This window comes from Candoia aspera, chromosome 2 (genome assembly GCF_035149785.1).
Source record: "Candoia aspera isolate rCanAsp1 chromosome 2, rCanAsp1.hap2, whole genome shotgun sequence".
Taxonomy (NCBI): Eukaryota; Metazoa; Chordata; class Lepidosauria; order Squamata; family Boidae; genus Candoia; species Candoia aspera.
This window is the reverse complement of record NC_086154.1, coordinates 241,781,000-241,801,179: the sequence shown is the minus strand read 5'-3', so window position 1 is coordinate 241,801,179 and position 20,180 is coordinate 241,781,000. Positions and strand designations below refer to the sequence as shown.

General features: G+C 39.8%; 1 protein-coding gene across 1 annotated transcript in view; it reads right to left on the bottom strand.

Annotated features, from left to right (window-relative positions):
- Nucleotides 1-10,583: 10,583 nt before the first annotated feature.
- LOC134491721 (chondroitin sulfate proteoglycan 4-like) overlaps nucleotides 10,584-20,180 on the bottom strand; it is a 42,321-nt gene continuing 32,724 nt past the window's right edge. Inside the window, exons 8-10 of the mRNA XM_063295663.1 lie at nucleotides 17,075-17,247; nucleotides 15,612-15,795; nucleotides 10,584-12,735 (exon numbers count right to left, since the gene is read on the bottom strand). Coding sequence (XP_063151733.1) covers nucleotides 10,700-12,735; nucleotides 15,612-15,795; nucleotides 17,075-17,247 — 2,393 coding nt within the window. The 3' untranslated portion in view covers nucleotides 10,584-10,699. The remainder of the gene's footprint in view (nucleotides 12,736-15,611; nucleotides 15,796-17,074; nucleotides 17,248-20,180) is intronic.

Below are 20,180 nucleotides of genomic sequence, written 5' to 3'. Positions count from 1 at the left end.
TGTCCAGGGAGTATCTTTCCTTTTTTAGAACAGCAGTTTTCATGGCTATTAAGGCTATTTTGTATCTAGTGCTGCTTGTGAATACACACGATCTGAATGACACAGGCTCCTCCTATCATTTAAACATGATAGGAGTTCCCATTATCAAACAAAGCCTAATTTACTTTGTTGTAAATTGAAGCCATGGGCATATTCCCAAAAAGAGAATGGCTTTTCTGTGAATTGGAAGGGCGCCACTCTTCCTTTTCATCATTGCTCGTTGACTCGGGAGGGTGAAAGCTGTGTCTGCTTTTGAGATGAAAAGGGATTTCCAGCATGCAAATTGTTTTGATGGCTCAGTCTGTCACATTCCTCATGTATTCTGAGTAACTGATCCTTAGATAAAATATGTACTTATTTAAACAGGGAAGTCTTCAGTTATGGGAAGGAATACAAATAAACTGATGTAACCTTGTAAGCTTGACGTTGTGACTTTTAGTCTTTGTTTCTGACGGAAGAGCTTAAACTGGAATACTTGAATCTTCAAAATGTTTTCAGTCATGTGGCCCTGACTGCAGTGCTAGAGATTTGGGCTTCTGATGGAATATGACCACAGTTGCAGTGTCCTGCCCACTTACATGGAAGAAGTCCATGGACCTCCAGCAACTTACTTTGGAGATCCCAGGCACACAATCCTATTAGGTAAATAGTTACTGACATAGATACATTAACAGCCACTGCCTGTTTCTTATTCATTTCACCAATCTACAAGAAAGAATTCATAGAAAGCTCATGATAGAAACATTTGCAATAGCTGCAGTAACACAGAACGGGCAAGGTTCTTGTAATCGCAGTGCACCCGTTCTCCTCTGTTGGATGACAAGCTTTCTATGCCACCATTCCATCCCTTGTCTTTTAAACTAGTCTACTTTTCTCAGAAATCCTGGAGGATTCCATCTCAATGAAAATATTATCAGTTACTAATCCTGTTGTTTCTGCAGGTAGAATGATGGGGGAGCTCTCGTCCTTTGTTTCAGGCAGCAAAATGTCTTGATACTGTTCTTGCTGTCAGTAGACCACCCATGAATTAGTATGATCATGGCTAAAAGACAGCAATCCTGTTCAGCCTGTTTCTCAAGAGGAATTATTTTAATTATGTGCAAGTTTCCCCCCTTCTTCCTTCCTTTTCTTTCCTTGTCTTCCCTTCCCCTTTTAAGTGTCCATTTGTCCCTCGTTTAAAATACAAGAGAGAAGAGTCATTACAAGAGCAAGCCAGAAATTCTCAAATTTGCTTTCAGCTATGCATTACTACATCTGTAATTTCATGTCAGCCTGTAATTCATGCTATCAAATACGAGTTGAAGGACACATTATACATTGTACAACCACACATATACCAGTAGTCTTGCAGCTTGAAAATGCTTGTGCCATCTAACTGCTAACAGAGAAGTTTGAATGCTGACTCAGTGTCTGTGTAGACTCGTACAGAAAAAGAACATGTTTTAAAGGGTTAGAATGCAATGGGACAATCATTTTAAGTGGTGGTCTTGATTTCCAGTATGTCAATTCTGAATTGCCTGTACCTTCAGTTCTTGGATCGTCTATCTTGTCTTCATTTTTTAAATTGTTCCTTAAGATGGTGGGATTCTGAATTGCCTGTACCTTCAAACAGTTCTTGGTCTATCTTGTCTTCATTTTTTAAATTGTTCCTTACGATGATGCAAGCCAAAAAATTATCTCCCTAGATTTTTCCCAAATTTCAAAATGCATAATTATACACTCCCATAGAAACACACCACTGGCTTTCCTGCAGAGGCTGCAAATTCACAAGGATATTTCAGTAGTCACAAGGAGACCACTAAGTAAAATAAACTTGGGAGATAAGGCATATACAATAAGACAAAAGGAACAGGTTAACAGGGAAAGATAAAGAAAAATGTGTAGCTATTTGGATGAACAGGAGGGAGAAGAGGAGACAAAAGGAGGGAACAAGTTAGCTAGCAAAAGAGAGCTAGTCTGATCCCAGGAAATGCACATGCTTCAGGTCCAGGGATCTCTGCAGGGTGATAGAAAAAGGCTAATATGGACATTTTAATTATACCTTGTGTAAAGAGGTTCTTTCTTTTATTCACCCCAAATCTCCTTGCCTTTAGTTAGGCTTCTCCAATGCTGTGAGAAGTTTAGCTGTATTTTTCTATGGTGTATGAGTTAACATATATCTATCATGTCCTCCCTTATTCACCCTTTTCCTAAGAGTCTTTCCACAGAGGAGAACTGTAGTCCCAAAGCTTTTTAGTTGTCTTTTTTGCATTTTTTTTAGCACTGCAATATAACTTTAAGTGACTGAAAGCAGGACAGACATCATTGTGTGTATATTGCACGCACTGTGTGAATGGATTTATGTACACTGCCTCCAAACTTTGACCCAGTAATGATAAAGCCGTGAAGCCTGAAAAAAAAGTTTCTCACCCCTGTCCTGGATTTTCAAGAGAATACTCAACTTGCTTCTGTTAACCTCTGATCTCCTCATAGGTCTAATGGTTAAGAGGAAGTAAGTTGCTGTATTTCCTTGACTATGAAAAAAGAAATGACTAATTGATTTTAAGGTTTGATGTAAGTTGTGTTTGCCAATTAGTCTACCTCTGGGGCTGCAGTGATTATTCTGCCCCTAATGCTGCCTTGTCTGCTTGCCCTCACATTAAAATAAACTATGCATTGCCTTTTCTAACTTGGCCCAGCTAGGTGGGAACACTAGCTGGTCTTGATCTCAAAAGCTAAATCTGGTTGGATTTACTACTTGGAGAGGAGACCACCAGGAACTACCAGGGCTGTAGATTAGATTAAGTAAAAAAAAAAATCCTGAAAGAAGGCAATGCGAGACTGCTTCAGTATTGTTGCCATGAAATCTGCACAGATGTGCTGACGCACTCTGTAGTTGAGTTCAACTCAAAGGAGTCTTTATTTTTTCCTCACCAGCCTGACAACATATTGGGTGGGGATTATGGATATGAAAGTCCAGCAATCAGGACCTCATTAGATTGTTTTATGCAGTAATTACGTATTTGTCAAATGTGTAAATCTGAGTGGATGCAGACTTAGAACATATGCAAAGCATTTTGGAGTAATGTGGTATAAATGATGAATAATTAAGTACATAGTTCTACACATTTCCTTTAGTACCATGTTTCTTTTATAAGACTTTTGAAAACACCCCGTAAGTTCTACTCCAGCACTAAAATCTTCCCCATCTCCTTTCTTCCCGACTTGCATGAGACTCTCAGACAGTGTGAGGTCAAGGAAATATCACTTAGTTTAAACCTTTCAACTTACAAGCAAACAGCTTAATAAGCAGTTACTAATTTTTCCCCAAGTATCTATATGCAGTAAAAGAACAAGGAAGAAGCTCACGAAATGAGGAAATGAATAATATAGAAGAAGAGGGGTGGAAGGGAGAAAGCTTTCACCACAAAATATTCCCCATTAGCAGTTTTATAGCCAGGGGTCCCACAGACTACAGTGAAAGCAAGCTTTCTGATGTAACTGAACTTTCTTGGCAGTTCAGCAAGAACTGCACGTTTCATTTTTATCCTGAACCGAGTTTTGACGTATCCATTTTTTTTGTATGGACAAGTATATTGATAATATGCATTGACTACATTTCTATTTAAGGAAGGTCTGGAATACTGGTGAAATGTTCAAGGAAGAATTATGCACTTTAAGATACAAAGCTATATTACACTTTGATCTGCAGTTCAATCCAATGCAAATTTACTCACACATACAAGCCACTGAATTCAATAGAATGTATTTCCTCAAAGGACGATTAACATTTTGAATTTTTTTAGATTTTTTATCCTGCCTTTATTTTTTTTATAAATAACTCAAGGCAGCGAACGTAGCTAATACTCCTTCCTCTTCCTATTTTCCCCACAACAACCACCCTGTGAGGTGAATTGGGCTGAGAGAGAGGGACTGGCCCAAGGTCACCCAGCTTTTTACTGGTTTATTGGTGCATGGCACTTACAGAAGTGATCTTTAATTGTACTTTAGCATTTAGTGGTACCTAAGTGGTAGATCCTTCAGCAAAGGATCGTTACCTTGTTGTGGTGTTGGAGCTTGAGCACCTCAATGATGCCATGAGCTAAACCGTGAAGGGCCACCCAAGACGGGAAGGTCATGACAGAGAGGTCAGACCAAATGCGATCCCTGGGGAAGGTAATGGCAACCCACCCCAGTATTCTTGCCGTGAAAACTAAATGGATCAGTACAACCAGAGATATGTCGGTATACCATCGGAAGATGAGACCCCCAGGTCGGAAGATGGTCAAAATGCTACTGGGGAGGAACAGAGGATGAGCTCAACTAGCCCCAGACATGATGACGCAGCTACCTCAAAGCCGAAAGGACGGCTAGCGGCCGACGGTGCTGGTGGTGAACGGCGAATCCGATGTTCTAAGGATCAACACACCATTGGAACCTGGAATGTCAGATCTATGAGCCAGGGCAAATTGGATGTGGTTATTGGTGAGATGTCAAGATTAAAGATAGACATCCTGGGCGTCAGTGAACTGAAATGGACTGGAATGGGCCACTTCACATCAAATGACCACCAGATCTACTACTGTGGACAAGAGGACCACAGAAGAAATGGAGTAGCCTTCATAATTAATAGTAAAGTGGCTAAAGCAGTGCTTGGATACAACCCAAAAAACGACAGAATGATCTCAATTTGAATTCAGGGCAAGCCATCTAACATCACAGTGATCCAAATATACGCCCCAACCACAAATGCTGAAGAAGCTGAAGTAGAGCAGTTCTATGAGGATCTGCAGCACCTACTGGACAACACGCCTAAAAGAGATGTTATTTTCATCACAGGAGACTGGAATGCTAAGGTGGGCAGTCAAATGACACCTCGAATTACAGGTAAGTATGGCCTGGGAGAACAAAATGAAGCAGGACATAGGCTGATAGAATTTTGCCAAGACAATTCACTCTGCATAACAAACACTCTCTTCCAACAACCTAAGAGACGGCTTTATACATGGACTTCACCAGATGGACAACACCGAAATCAGATTGATTACATCCTTTGCAGCCAAAGGTGGCGGACATCTGTACAGTCGGTAAAAACAAGGCCTGGAGCTGACTGTAGTTCAGATCACGAACTTCTTCTTGCACAATTTAGGATCAGACTAAAGAGATTACGGAAGACCCACAGATCAGCTAGATATGAGCTCACTAATATTCCTAAGGAATATGAAGTGGAGGTGAAGAACAGATTTAAGGGACTGGACTTAGTAGATAGGGTCCCAGAAGAACTCTGGTCAGAAGTCCGCAACATTGTTCAAGAGGCGGCAACAAAATACATCCCAAAGAAAAAGAAAACCAAGAAGGCAAAATGGCTGTCTGCTGAGACACTAGAAGTAGCCCAAGAAAGAAGGAAAGCAAAAGGCAACAGTGATAGGGGGAGATATGCCCAATTAAATGCAAAATTCCAGAGGTTAGCCAGAAGAGATAAGGAATTATTTTTAAACAAGCAATGCGTGGAAGTGGAAGAAGACAATAGAATAGGAAGGACAAGAGACCTCTTCCAGAAAATTAGAAACATCGGGGTAAATTCCAGGCAAAAATGGGTATGATCAAAAACAAAGATGGCAAGGACCTAACAGAAGAAGAGATCAAGAAAAGGTGGCAAGAATATACAGAAGACCTGTATAGGAAGGATAGCAATATCGGGGATAGCTTTGACGGTGTGGTCAGTGAGCTAGAGCCAGACATCCTAAAGAGTGAGGTTGAGTGGGCCTTAAGAAGCATTGCTAATAACAAGGCAGCAGGAGACGACGGCATCCCAGCTGAACTGTTCAAAATCTTGCAAGATGATGCTGTCAAGGTAATGCATGCTATATGCCAGCAAATTTGGAAAACACAAGAATGGCCATCAGATTGGAAAAAATCAACTTATATCCCCATACCAAAAAAGGGAAACACTAAAGAATGTTCAAACTATCGAACAGTGGCACTCATTTCACATGCCAGTAAGGTAATGCTCAAGATCCTGCAAGGTAGACTTCAGCAATTCATGGAGCGAGAATTGCCAGATGTACAAGCTGGGTTTAGAAAAGGCAGAGGAACTAGGGACCAAATTGCCAATATCCGCTGGATAATGGAAAAAGCCAGGGAGTTTCAGAAAAACATCTATTTCTGTTTTATTGACTATTCTAAAGCCTTTGACTGTGTGGACCATAACAAATTGTGGCAAGTTCTTAGCGGTATGGGGATACCAAGTCATCTTGTATGCCTCCTGAAGAATCTGTATAACGACCAAGTAGCAACAGTAAGAACAGACCACGGAACAACGGACTGGTTTAAGATTGGGAAAGGAGTACGGCAGGGCTGTATACTCTCACCCTACCTATTCAACTTGTACGCAGAACACATCATGCGACAAGCTGGCCTTGAGGAATCCAAGGCTGGAGTTAAAATCTCTGGAAGAAACATTAACAATCTCAGATATGCAGATGATACCACTTTGATGGCTGAAAGTGAAGAGGAACTGAGGAGCCTTATGATGAAGGTGAAAGAAGAAAGTGCAAAAGCTGGCTTGCAGCTAAACCTGAAAAAAACCAAGATTATGGCAACCAGCTTGATTGATAACTGCCAAATAGAGGGAGAAAATGTAGAAGCAGTGAAAGACTTTGTATTCCTAGGTGCAAAGATTACTGCAGATGCTGACTGCAGTCAGGAAATCAGAAGACGCTTAACCCTTGGGAGAAGAGCAATGACCAATCTCGATAAAATAGTTAAGAGCAGAGACATCACACTGACAACAAAGGCCCGCATAGTTAAAGCAATGGTGTTCCCTGTAGTAACATATGGCTGCGAGAGCTGGACCATAAGGAAGGCTGAGCGAAGGAAGATTGATGCTTTTGAACTGTGGTGTTGGAGGAAAATTCTGAGAGTGCCTTGGACTGCAAGAAGATCAAACCAGTCCATCCTCCAGGAAATCAAGCCAGACTGCTCACTTGAGGGAATGATATTAAAGGCAAAACTGAAATACTTTGGCCACATAATGAGAAGACAGGACACCCTGGAGAAGATGCTGATGCTAGGGAGAGTGGAAGGCAAAAGGAAGAGGGGCCGACCAAGGGCAAGATGGATGGATGATATTCTAGAGGTGACGGACTCGTCCCTGGGGGAGCTGGGGGTGTTGACGACCGACAGGAAGCTCTGGCGTGGGCTGGTCCATGAAGTCACGAAGAGTCGGAAGCGACTAAACGAATAAACAACAAGTGGTAGATCCAATGTAAAATCCTTATTGTCCTTCACTGATTCAGGAATAAAATGGGAAAATGGATTAGCACTTCACAAACATGAAAAAGGAAACTGTTATGAGCCATGGACCAACAATGCTTCAAGCCACTTACCTTTCTTGAACATTCAGCTATATCAAGAAGCAATGTGAAACAGTATGCTTCAGATACCAAACTCTAAAGATGATGCATTTCTGCCATTTTTCTACACACCAACACAAATTGAAAGGTTATTATCCTCAGCATAATTATATGTAGGTTTGCATTCAGAACTAAAAGCACTTTAGGAAAGCATGTCACATCTAAACATACTGATACTGGTATTATACTAATTTTTATGTCATCCTTCCCCAATCTGGTGTTTTCCAAGTACACTGAATCATAATTGGTGACCATACTGGCTAGGAATGATAGCATAGTAGTCAAAAATGGAAGGAATCAGGTTGGTTGCTCCTCACTGTAACTGATCTAACAGATTACATTATTTAAAATAAGGAGAATCCTAATCTGATTACTCAGAAATGAGTTACAAGGAAGTAGCAAAAGAGAAAAATTGGCCCAATAATACAAATAACATGTTATTCCCTTTTGTACAAAAGGAAACTAAAACTACGTGTGCTTATGCGTGAACAATCTGAATTCAGAATATGTAATCTTAAAAATATAAAACTTGGAATTAGATTTTATTTATAACAGAATGAAATCCAGTTTGTACATTACAGATAGTCTTTTAAAAATAATTACTTAGCAATATTTTTCAGGTATATAATTTGTTTTAAAAAATTATCACATAGATACTTCTCATGCCAGGTAAAAAAACAGGGAGGGGCATAAACTATCCACTCAAAGTAAAGCAATTTTGTCTTTCCATTCTTTTCATCTACTTCACTTTGGCCTTTTGAAATCAATGGAATCCAAACATGCTTAACTTTGCTTAGATTGTCTCAATAGCACAGAGGGAACTGACATCATTTCACAGCCCAGAGTTGTTCTCCACCACAACTTTTTGTGGCTCTTCTTCTTCTTCGTAAAATCTCCAATGCAAGGATTGAGACATATGCATCTTTAGCCAACTTTTCAGCTCCAAAGTGTTAATCTCTAAATTCAGAACTTCAATTGACAATACAGCAGGGTATCCAGAAATTAACTGCCTTTTTATATATTCTGATACTTTGTTTATGAAAAGGTACCTTGCTATGGATTGGGCTAGTTCCAGTTGCATATTTGGACACTTTCTGCATTTATGATGCATTTTGGCACTGCCTAACATGACCATTGATGCCTCCTGAGGAGTCAACAAGCCTCTTGTTTCTGTTGGCTCTCTTATAGGATGTCTATTTGAGAAGCTCTCCAAATTCAAATTCTTCATAAAGAACTGTATATTCTTTAAAAATAACTGTAAGAACCACTAGGGGCCCTGAAGAGGTTACTACAGATCACAGCTTTTCTCACTAATGAGGTCTGTTGAATTTTATGTTATAGAAAGCTATTCTAAATATGGAAATACCATGTAAATCTCTTTTAAATGAAACACATTCTTTCCATTATTGTGGTGATGTGTAAATAGCCCCCCATACAAAGGTAGTAGCAGATACTTGATGAGACAATTCTGCAAATGTGTTACAGCACAATATTCCTTAACATTTTTTCATGAAAAAACAGTGATAAAGTTAGAAGACAGAATTTCTACTGAGGCTCTCCTATAGCATCTGCTGATTTCCAAACAACTATTTGAGCAACTCAGGAAGAATTTCTGGCCCTGGCTTTATAATATACAAGAGAATATGATTCTCTAGACCAAACCAGAAAGATAATTCAGCAGACTGGCTGGCAGCCACACAGATTGGCCATGAGGATGAGAGGTGAACACATATTTTAAAAATAACATACATAAAAATATACAATCAATTTTTTATGGTTAAGAAGCATAAATATAAAAATAAATTAATGTTCACATTAGCATTAATTTTAGCAAACGTAGCATTAACATTCATATTACCAAAACTTATGCAATTGATTTCAATTACTCAATAGACTAAGGGGTTTTGTTTTGTTTTGTTTTTTGCTTACAGTTAAACACAAGTCAAAGTAGCAGAAGCTTGGTTTGTCTTAACATTTACCTCCAAACTATGCAAGGGTCCAAATGACCTGGTAAAATTAGCAGCTTGCCCTGAGGAAAAAAAACATATTTTTTTAAAAAGCAAGCGGACTTAGAACATGAGAAGACATACAATTACTGGTATCAAGCTTTACTTTTTAAAGGACATCATTGCCACAATATTCAATTGTGGCAGCACTAATAAAAATGGTCAAAATACAAAGTTTTGAGCAGCTTAATTACCCAGTAAAAGCTGAGCTTTAAAACATGCATCCAAATGATGAGATGTGGTGCTGCCTACCAGCTTGGCTGGCTTCCAAAGGGGTTGGACCAATTCATGGAAGTCATGGGGATCAATGGCTTATAGCTTTGATGGCAGTGGGACTGCCTCTAAAGACCATCTACTAGAAGACTAATGGGCTTCCTCATGCAGTTGGTTGGTTATTATGAGAACAGACTGCTGGACTAGATGGGCCCAGAGGTCCAATCCAGGAGGACATTGCATATGTTCCTATGTTATACCACAGGCTATAAGGTTAAGTAACTTTTTGGTTTATGGCAAATCCTTAATATGACTCAGATCCCTAAATATATAGAATAATGGTATTTCCACATGGGAATTATGCACAAAATAGAAATGTGTTCTGTTTTGAACAGACAGAATCAAAACATTCCATGTTTTGAGTTGGCTATGTTCCAGTTATATCGAATAATGGCAAATATACATTTGTGTATGTAAGATACTAGTGTTGTTTCCTACCTACCATCCAAATTAAATAAATTTGGTCAAGAGAATTCTAGTTTCAAACATAAATAAAATAAAATAAATCCCCACAGTCCCATTTGGAACAAAACTCTGCTCTCAACAACTCTCTTTCTTTCTACAACTACCTCCCAGTATTAATCTCCAATGACAGAGTTATTGATTTTCCCATTCCATCACATTAAAAATTTCTATTTGCCAACAACTTTACAGAGGTCTGCAAGCAGCATCTAATGAAGGCAATATGTTGTATACCCCATTCTTATCCTACTTCTCTTGCTTCTACTGTGACCAACATAACTGGACCCAATTATTTAATTGGGAGCCTATGACGCTTACTATTGACTTTTCCATCTGTCTCTGTCTGTCTCTGAGAGTGTTGACTCCTGGCAACTGCCTGGACAAGTCCCTGCAGTTTTCTTGACAAGATTTCAGAAGTGGATTGACTTACACCTGGATAATTAATTATATAACAACTAAGGAATTAAATAAGTGTCACCAAAAGCAGTACAAGGTTGAACATTCTTTAGTGGTTTCAATGGTAAATTATACCCAGTATTGATTGCATTTCAATGTTGGGTGGGTTTTTCGACAGTGCTGAATAATTTCTGGGTCAAGGTTGGACCAGGTGCTTCGTCGAAGACTTATAGCTGGATCTGGAGTAGCTGGCACTGGATGAAGCTGCTCCTGCTGGAGGGACATGAATGGGAAAGCAGCTGTTTTATCTGTGATTTTTAAGAGAGGTGTCACTGTGACAGTAGGTATTGTCAAGCTCCTTTCTGGAGAAAAGCTTGAACTGTTGAGAGCTGTTGGTGGCTGTTCTAAAATAAGAGGTTTTGCCTTCTTTGATCTGTGGCACATTAGGAAGATACAAAGAGCAATGGCAATTATAATAAATAAAGCAGTCACAGAAGAAAGGGGTACGATGATGATCAGCCAGTTCCTGCTATGTGATGTCTGAAGCCAGGTGCTTTCAGAAGGTGTTTCTATTGTGGTCACAGCCCAAGCAGATCTGCCTCTAGCATTATCTTCATCAAACCATCTATCTTTCTGGTGCCCCCAATGATTTTCGTCATACGTGGAAATCTGTGCTGGTACATCAGTGCGTGTGCCATGCTTTGGGATAAATAGATATTCATTTTCTGTAATATAACTCTCTAAAATGTCAGCACTACTTAAGAAAGGCACTTCTGGAGTAAACATCTGGACCAGTGAAGGATCATGTTGCACTATGACAAAATGGAACTCACCAATGGCAGGCTGAACATTGTCTGCTCTAAGTATAAAAGTGAAGGAATCATTTAATACATCAATATTTGTCATATTAGCATCTGTTTCAAGAAAGATGACACCTCTGTCAATGTCACTTTTTGTGAACAGAAGTAGACTCTTGCCTTCAGTGTTACTCAGTGACCTCCTTGACAGACTTCCATAAACTGGTGACATTATGACTTCAAATCTGGGGTTGCTTTTTGTTAAGTTGGCTAACTGTGTAGCATCCAAATCACTTGCTTTGAGCTGGTAGGATATCTTGTTGGGAATAGTCAAGTTAAGGGCCATTTGCAAAAGAGGTTGTACTAAGATCTTCAGAACCTGTCCTGTTAGATTACTGTCTGAGGTGAACACTGCAAATTCTAAAACATCTCCAAAGGCAGTGAGGTCTGTCATACAGTACAATAGTCTTGCTGCATATAAATCTCCTTGGTGAAATGTAGTCACCTGTTCATTCTCAATCAAAAGATTCCCATAACTAAAAGGCTTTGTTACTTCAAACCTGATTTCAGGGTTTTTCCCATTTGTTGTGGCTGAAAGGTGGACATTTGTAATAGCAACTCTGTTCTGTCCCTGGAGAAGAACCACCTCTGTTAAGTTAATCAAAGTGATGGACAGCGGTATCACATCAAGCCTAAAGAGTTTATACTGTGGACGGTGTTGTCCATCAGTCACACTGAAATAGAAAACCCCTGAGAAAGGGCTCCCATCTTGTACAAACCAAATACTACCATTATTAATATCAGCTTGCGTGAAATCTTTGATAGACTCATTCAACCGAGACCACAGTGCTAAATGTCCATTTTGGGGATCAGTTATGATGGTATATTTGATCTCTTCTGGTGAGTTATCTACATCTTCAACATTTAGGTTATCTTGTCCTAGAACTGTTCTATCTCCTTGTAAAACATTCAAACATAGCAGGTTTGACTTTAGTTTTGGGACTTGATCATTCACTGGTACAACAGTAATATTAAAAGCCTCTTCTAAAACATCAATATTGGGTTTCACAGCAGACTTGCTTTTCTGATTTAGCCACACAGCAAAGATAAAGTGATCAGTGAGTGATTCGGAGTCATCATGCACATATGTGATTCCAAATTTGTTAATGATGTACTGGGAGAAATGGGGCTTGTCTCTAGTAATATTTCGTTCTCCCACAACAATTTTGCCATGCTGAGGCAATGCTACGACTTCATACCACACTTCAAATGTAGAACGCTGTGTCTGGGGTAATTTAGAGAGTAGGTTTGAGCCATCCAGCTTAGTTTTGTCAATTAAAACTTTGCCACCTTCCTGGACAACAGCACCTGCAAAAAAAAAAAAAGAGCATTTTGTTCAGTATAAGATTTGGAGGGTTAATCTTAAGCATAATATCATATTGAGATATTGAACATTCCTCCTGGAATTCTAAGGGCAAGACCATCCACTGGTATTTGTGAGCAATTCCGGTGGACAGAAAATGGTACAATATAATGTTTTTCTGAATAAGAGCAGGGTTACTTCTGATAAATGTTGGAAAATTACCATTTGTATAGAATAAAAAAAAGCCATACATTTTGCAGTTGGCAGAGGGGAATTATATGTGAAAGAAACAATGCAAAGACAGTCATATAATACAACAGGCAGCCAGGTATTGCCATTAAAGCAGCCCTTCCCCTTCCCATTGCCAACAGAAAAGCAAATTGGGTGGATGAAAAATGGGAATGCAAATGGTGGTGATTCAATGCCAACTGAACTACTTCAGGTATATAAAGCTGGGTTGGCCCCAGTACTGGCAGCTGTTTTCACCCCTGTAGACTAGGTAATGCAGATTCCACAAGACTGGGAACAAACGATCATAATCCTGTTCTACAAACAAGGTAGGAAGTGCATGCAGAGCATGGTTTCTGGAATTCTTTCCAAACCCTTAATAGCAGCTCTACCTTGGATCACGTGACTGGGAAGGAGAAGAGAGGGAGTTTTAGAATAGCATCCTTCTGAACTGCAACTTAGCAGCCCCTCTCATAAAAATGCATTGGGAATTTTTTCCTAACTTTTGTTTTTCCTGCACAGTCCCCTGCAGGGTCCAGTCCATTTTCAATCTCAATCTTTCTTTTCCTGATTTTTTCTCTGTGCCAAATTTGGCTGTGTTCCATTCAGATTTGAGAAAGTAATCCTTGGGACAGATGGACAGTGTTCTGAACCCTTTTACATAACTTCTTTTCAATACTCTATCCTATTGGTCTGGAAAGAATTGAAAGATGAGAAAACTGACCTCCATCACCCTATTACAGTGTTTCTCAACCTTGGCCGCTTTAAGATGTGTGGACTTAAACTCCCATAATTCCCCAGCCAGCATGGGGAATTAGGTTTGCTAAATATTGCAAATTAAACTAAGGTACCTCTTTAGAAAAACCATAGAATTGGTGGGAATAAGACATTGTTTTGGGAGAGGATCACAGAAGCTCAAGAATCTATCAGTGCCTTTCTGATTTAGTTGAGAAATACTTGAGTAGCCTGCAAAAGGCCATCTACATAATATTTGTGGAGTTCGAATCAGCTTTGAATTCTGTCAATAGAAAAGCTATGAAAAAAATCAGGCAGTCCTCCATGGGTTGTTACTGTTAATTAATTAGCATATTACATGAAAATACCTCAAGCCAAGTTATATGGGACATCTAGGTAGGTTATTCAATCAGGTCCCAATTTCCAAAGGGATTAAACCAGGCTGTATATTGCTTCCCCTTCTGTTTAACTTTTTTATAAATGGCATGGTAGTTCTCTAAGGAGAACTCCATCTGCCTCAGTTAACTGATAAGCTGCTAACCACAGTCTTTTATGACAGTAAGTGCATGTTCTCTAGTCCAGTAACGAAACTTCTACAGGAAGAGAAGCAAGGTCAGAGAACACCAAGAACCAAATGCTAAGATCATTCTTTGGACAATCCTGACAGGTTTGAATTGTGTAACTCAATCCCTTCCTGCTTATTGAGGGAGAAAAGTTTAATAATATGTCACCAAAGTTATTCTGTTTACCAAAGATGTTCAGGAGACATAAATCCCAAAGATATGAGAGGCCTCAAGGAAGTAAATTAAAGCCGTTCTGTTCCAGCGAGCTTTTGGCCTGTAGCTTTGTTTAGGCGACCATCACAGTTGAGTACATTATTATTTTGTGTTTTTTTAATGTATTATATTTTGAATTGATGTACCCTGCCCAGAGTCTGAATGGTTTAGGGAAGCCTATCAATATTGTTAAAAGATAATTAAGAAAGAAACCTAAGTGGCATACAAATGGAATTCAAGTCAAGCAGATCAAGTCACTTACATCTTTGGGGAATTATATTTCATTCTTTCTTTCCTTTTAGATCTACCATAGAAAAAACACTAAAAACATAACTCAACAAATGTTTTATGGTTCCCTTACTTATAATTATAAATACTAGAATTATATGAGTCCCATTGAGTTGAGTCCAGGGTTGGTGACTGTATGGATAGGTATGTCCATGTTGTGTTTCAATCTCTTCCATGCATAATGAAACAGGGATGTCATCCATTAAGGCCAGAATCCAGTTACAGGATTTAAATTATTGGCCTAAACTAATACTTGCCAGTGTATCTCTAGCATTTCTAACTCTTCAGGGTGGTTTAATTCATGCTGGAAAAAAAAGCAGTTGAAGAGGATATGCACAAATGTGAGCCCTCTTCTCAGTCTTTAAGACCGAGACAGGGCTAAAGTTGCTGTTAAGTATGGACGCTTTGGGGGAAAAAAAAGCATGACTCCTTATCACCTTAGAAGAAAGGGTGGACAGGCTAAGTTTATTACCATCCTGTTATTTTGTCTCCTATGTACAATATTAATTTGCTTTAGCACAGTTCAATGCTTTACCCTACTTGGCCAATGGAAGAGTAGTATCCCTATTATCAATGTGCATGCCTCTCTGTGTTAGGAGAAGTTGAACCAGTGGGTAATATACTACTTTGATGTTTATTATGCATCATATTCAATTTACACAACTCCTTTTATATGAAATCCAGTAGAAAGAACACAGAAAGTACACATTATGTATCTTTTATGAGACCAAAATATGGAAGTTGCCAATATTGTTGATAAGGTTTCTCCAAAGTATACAACTTTGAGAGAATTCCAGGAAGCCTACCTTGAGCTTCTGCAAAGATCAGGTAATATGTGATCCCATGTAACTTACCTGTGTTTCTAAGTAGCTGACTGCTCTGATCAGGTGCTCTAATTTCATAGGATATATTAATATAGAATACATGAGGTCCCAGAGCAGCTGGTGGAGAAGAGATTGTAAATGTAAAATAATCTTGTGTGTTCCAATCAACTGATTGCTTGTCTGAATGCTCATAGATGACCAATTCTTCATCCACCTGTACAGAGAAAAAAATGCTGAATTTGCTGGCAGTTTCAAATACATTTTTATTTAAAATTTTATTTACTTTTGCTTGGTAAGACTGAATTGTTTCATACCTTAACCAAACCTCAGTGTTAAAACCTGTAATCCTGTACAAGTGTTGTAGGAACTCGAGAACCACAAACACCTTAATTTTGTAGGTAATTATAAGATTACAATTACAATTACCTTGAAACAGATTTACAAACTCACTGATCTACAGAGATGTGTGCTTACAGAGCTCAGAGATTAATTCAAAAACTTCCTTAAACTAAGGACAATAAAACACCTTTATTTTAGAATTGCCAATTATGATCATGGTTAGAGAGGGCAAAAATCAGAGAAGGAATGTTTTCAAGTTTTAGAGGATGCAAAATTGGGGGTGCAAAACAATTATTTCACTGCATCTTCTGGAAGTAGATGGGGGGTGTTGTCCCCATAGGAAACTATGTTGGAAGTGTGACTTGTGTTATCTTTGCTTTAAAAACTAAGGGAGGATTGGGATTGCACTTTTTAAAAATACACACACACACACACACACACACACACGGTGGCCAAAGGGTCTCCTCCATCTTCATTTCATCTTGAAAATGTTTGAATGTTTATAATATTGGGCTCTTTGCTGAAAAGCAATTTTCTCTTCTCTGGCACTTCTTGGACTGACCATGTGACCATGCAATATTGTGTGATCAACATTCAGTCCAGGAAGTACTGAGGAAGGGAATAATGCAACAGCACAAATTATCAGTATGAGATAAGTAGTTAAGTGGCTTGACCATTTAGGCTGCAATCTTAGGCATGTACTGTACCTGAAGTTGAAAAGAGTCGACTTTAACAATTATATTTCATATTTTCTACAATACTGTATTATTGTTGTATGTTATCATACGTTCTACACTGTAAGCCACCTAGAGTTCAGTGGATTGAAGCAGTATATAAATGTCATAAATAAAAACATCTGGGATAGTGCTGCTAGTGAATAATTAGTAGAAATAAACTATTATGTACAGACTTATTGATATGCATCTCACAATTACATTACACTTCATTTCCTATTTATAAATGTGGATCACAACAAATATAAGTTTTATTCCTAAATCATTGTTGGCTTACTTCTCCTTAACCTTTCTCTCCCTTTTCCTAAAGTTTAATCAATGTTGACAAGGTGGAATATGAAAATATACAAATCTTTCTTGATTGCCTTAATCTTTGTAACAAAGGCACACTGCCAGCGCCTTGAATAAATGGACACTTACCATAGATTGTGTAAAACTAGAAATATCCTGTATGTTATTTTCAGAGAATATACAGATGAGTCTTCCAACTTTGGGGGAATTTACAATTGTAAAAACAATTGTTCGATTTTCTACCTCAACCACATCATTGGTGACAGCTTTCAGATTGTGGGATGTAATTGGTTTCCTGGAACCTGAATAATTATAATAATAGCACAGAAGGGTAATAATACTGTCAATGCAGTTTATGATCTTCTCCAATCCTAAACTCTATATGCCCTTGAGCAGTTGATTTATTCAGAAGCAGTGCAATCCTCTAAACATTCACCTAGAGATATTTTCAACCAAATGTACAATTTCAAATGAGGGATCTCATACCAAAACATTATCCTGTACAGAAAGCTCTTTGCACCCAAACATTTAGCATCCCAGAAAGAAAAAATAATAGCTTTTTTATTTATATGAATGAATGCCTATTCTAAAACACTCTCAGATACATGATCAGGAATGCAAAGATATCTGATTTATTAAAGAATAGTATGCAGGATCACAAAGAAAGCTGAGAATGATAAAAGCGCGCCAAATGCAAACTAAAAACCCTCGGTACAAATGAGATCCCTCCCCCCGTAGAATCTTCCCAAGCTCACAATCCCAGGTGCTCCTAATGGCTTCTGATGGTCTGCGGGAAAAGTCCTTGAACAGAGCACATAACCCAAACACATTCCATTGAAATGAACATAGATACAGAACTTGGTACAAGGTTTCACAGCAGCTCCCTCCCAAACAGAAACGCGCGTCAGCGCCATGGCATGTGAAACGTTACGATGTACAGTGCACATTGAAACAGTGAACATGACATATGCTAGCTCTCCATTCAATTCCCTCATTTATACTTTATGGCCTGGGAAGCATCAAACAGCCTGCCAGCATTCCTTTTGTGACCCCCAGAGCCTCTCCAGGGTAGGTGGATCTGTTTTTGGTATTTTGGACACTGGGTGGGGATGGATTAATGGGTGCCTTAAGTTTTCCTGATGCTTAAGGCATCCATTTACTGATTAAAACACCTTAAATTCTCTTCCAAAACAGGCCTGGTCCTCTCTACTTTGAGTATGGATACTGATATGCTATGCAAATTCTAATGCAGGCCTCAAGTTGACAGAGGTTGTGCCCTACAATTTGAAGGGGTATAATATGCACTTTCTGCATATTTGACCCAGCTCTTTATGACTGTTCAAAACAAGCTCTCCATTCTTTTACAAAGATCAACCAGGCCAAGTATAAAGGAATTAGATCAACAGGAGGGTTTTTAAGCAACGTACTTACATTCTTTCACTGAATGCAAGGCTTGAAATCAAACATGATCTAAAATCAATTAACAACACAATTCCAACAAAATATGAGCCATGATGTGTAATGATGTATGCCGCTAACAATAACATTCATCTTTATTTGGTTAAAAAATAATTGTTCTTTGTTGGTGTATCATATGCTCAGCAGGTAGTCATAATGGAATGGATCAAGAAGGTCAACAAGGAACTCATCCAAGCTTAGAGAAAAGACAGTACAAACAAAGAAAGTCAAAGAAAACAATTTCCTAACAAGGACAACATTTGGCAAGAATTTAAAAAACAAAATAGCAAATTGTTGCCTTGTCTACAAATGTTGGTCAGTTAGCTTGGTTTTCATATGGAGAATGGTAGAACAGGCATAGTGGACTTTTCCAGTCAGAGGTTTTGGAACCTCTGGCTAGGAATTGTTGCAGTGCTAGCAATAGTGTTGGCTGACTGGCCCAAGATATTTATTTATTTTTAATTCGATTTCTTTATTTTACCAACTTTTAGGCCACTTCAATCAATATGATTCTAAGTGGCAAACAAAAAAGCAATAAAACAATAATAACAGAACTCAAACACTGTGCATGTCATGTTCGCCGTTTCAATGTCTTTGATACATCGTAACGTTTCGCATGTCATTAGCAGGATGCGTGTTTCATCTTTCTCGGGAGGATGGGAGTACTTATCTTTTGGCTTTGCTCTGGAATGTATTTGCATTATCTACTGCGCTCAAGGTTACTTTCCCAGGCTAGCAACTCTGACGATTGCTAGCACCTGTGCCGGGCGGGGCTGTTACGAGGGAGGCGGGATACGTTTGCACCAAGGGTTTAAGTTTGTATTTGGCGCGCTTTTGCTCATTCTCAGCTTTCTCTGTATTTGCCTTTAGTTCCTTAATAAATCAGATTTCATATAGCAGCCTCTTGTGAGTCTGAGTATTTGGGCTAGGGCAATCATTACATAAAGCTGAGAATCTAAGATCCCAACTCCGCTGGCCCCTGTCCAGGAAAAGACAAGTTGTCTCACCCTGTGAGGGAGAGCGCCAGCGATGACCGAACCCGACATCGTGATGATGGAAGAAGGGGAACCGGACTCGACCGTGAGGCAGCCCGACCGACCGTCCCAGGGGGGGGAGCTCTCAGCCATCCTAGAAGAGGCGAGCTCCGAGTCGGAGGGTGAAGCCGAGGGTCTGAAAACCGCCCCGGAGACTACCGTAAATTCTCCGGGCGAGCTGGTCACCTGGGATGAGACCCAAGGGGATGTCACGGTGGCGGGGGGCCCATCCTGGAGGCAGAGATACCCATTATCCCCCACCGTGGTGCAGGTGCAGCCAACGGAGGGCTCCCCCACCCCGGACCGTATCCGAGTACTGGAGTCAAAAATGGACTCGTTAGAAACTATACTGAAGCAGCTGAGCCTAGATGTGACCTCGTTGAGAGAAACCCGGGAAGGATCAAGCCAGCGGCATTCTACCCCTTCGTCCCATGGGCGGTCCCCGGAGCAGCGACGGCCGGCGCGGAGGCGCGAGGGGGACCAGTCGGTCCAGATGGAAATAGCAGCATCGCCGGTGCGGCCGCCCCCGGGCCCCACGCCGCCGCGAGCCCGGGAGGTACCAACCCCTGCAGCCCCGGTGGCGGGACGCAGCCCGGCGGGGGGCGGGATGAGAGACTTCCCTGTCAAGTTTGATGGGGACCCAACCAAACTCTCATTTTTCCTGACGAATGCTAAAGCCTACATGGAGGAATGGGGGGCGCTTTTTCAATCGGAAAAGGCAAAGATCATCACCATTGCCACCA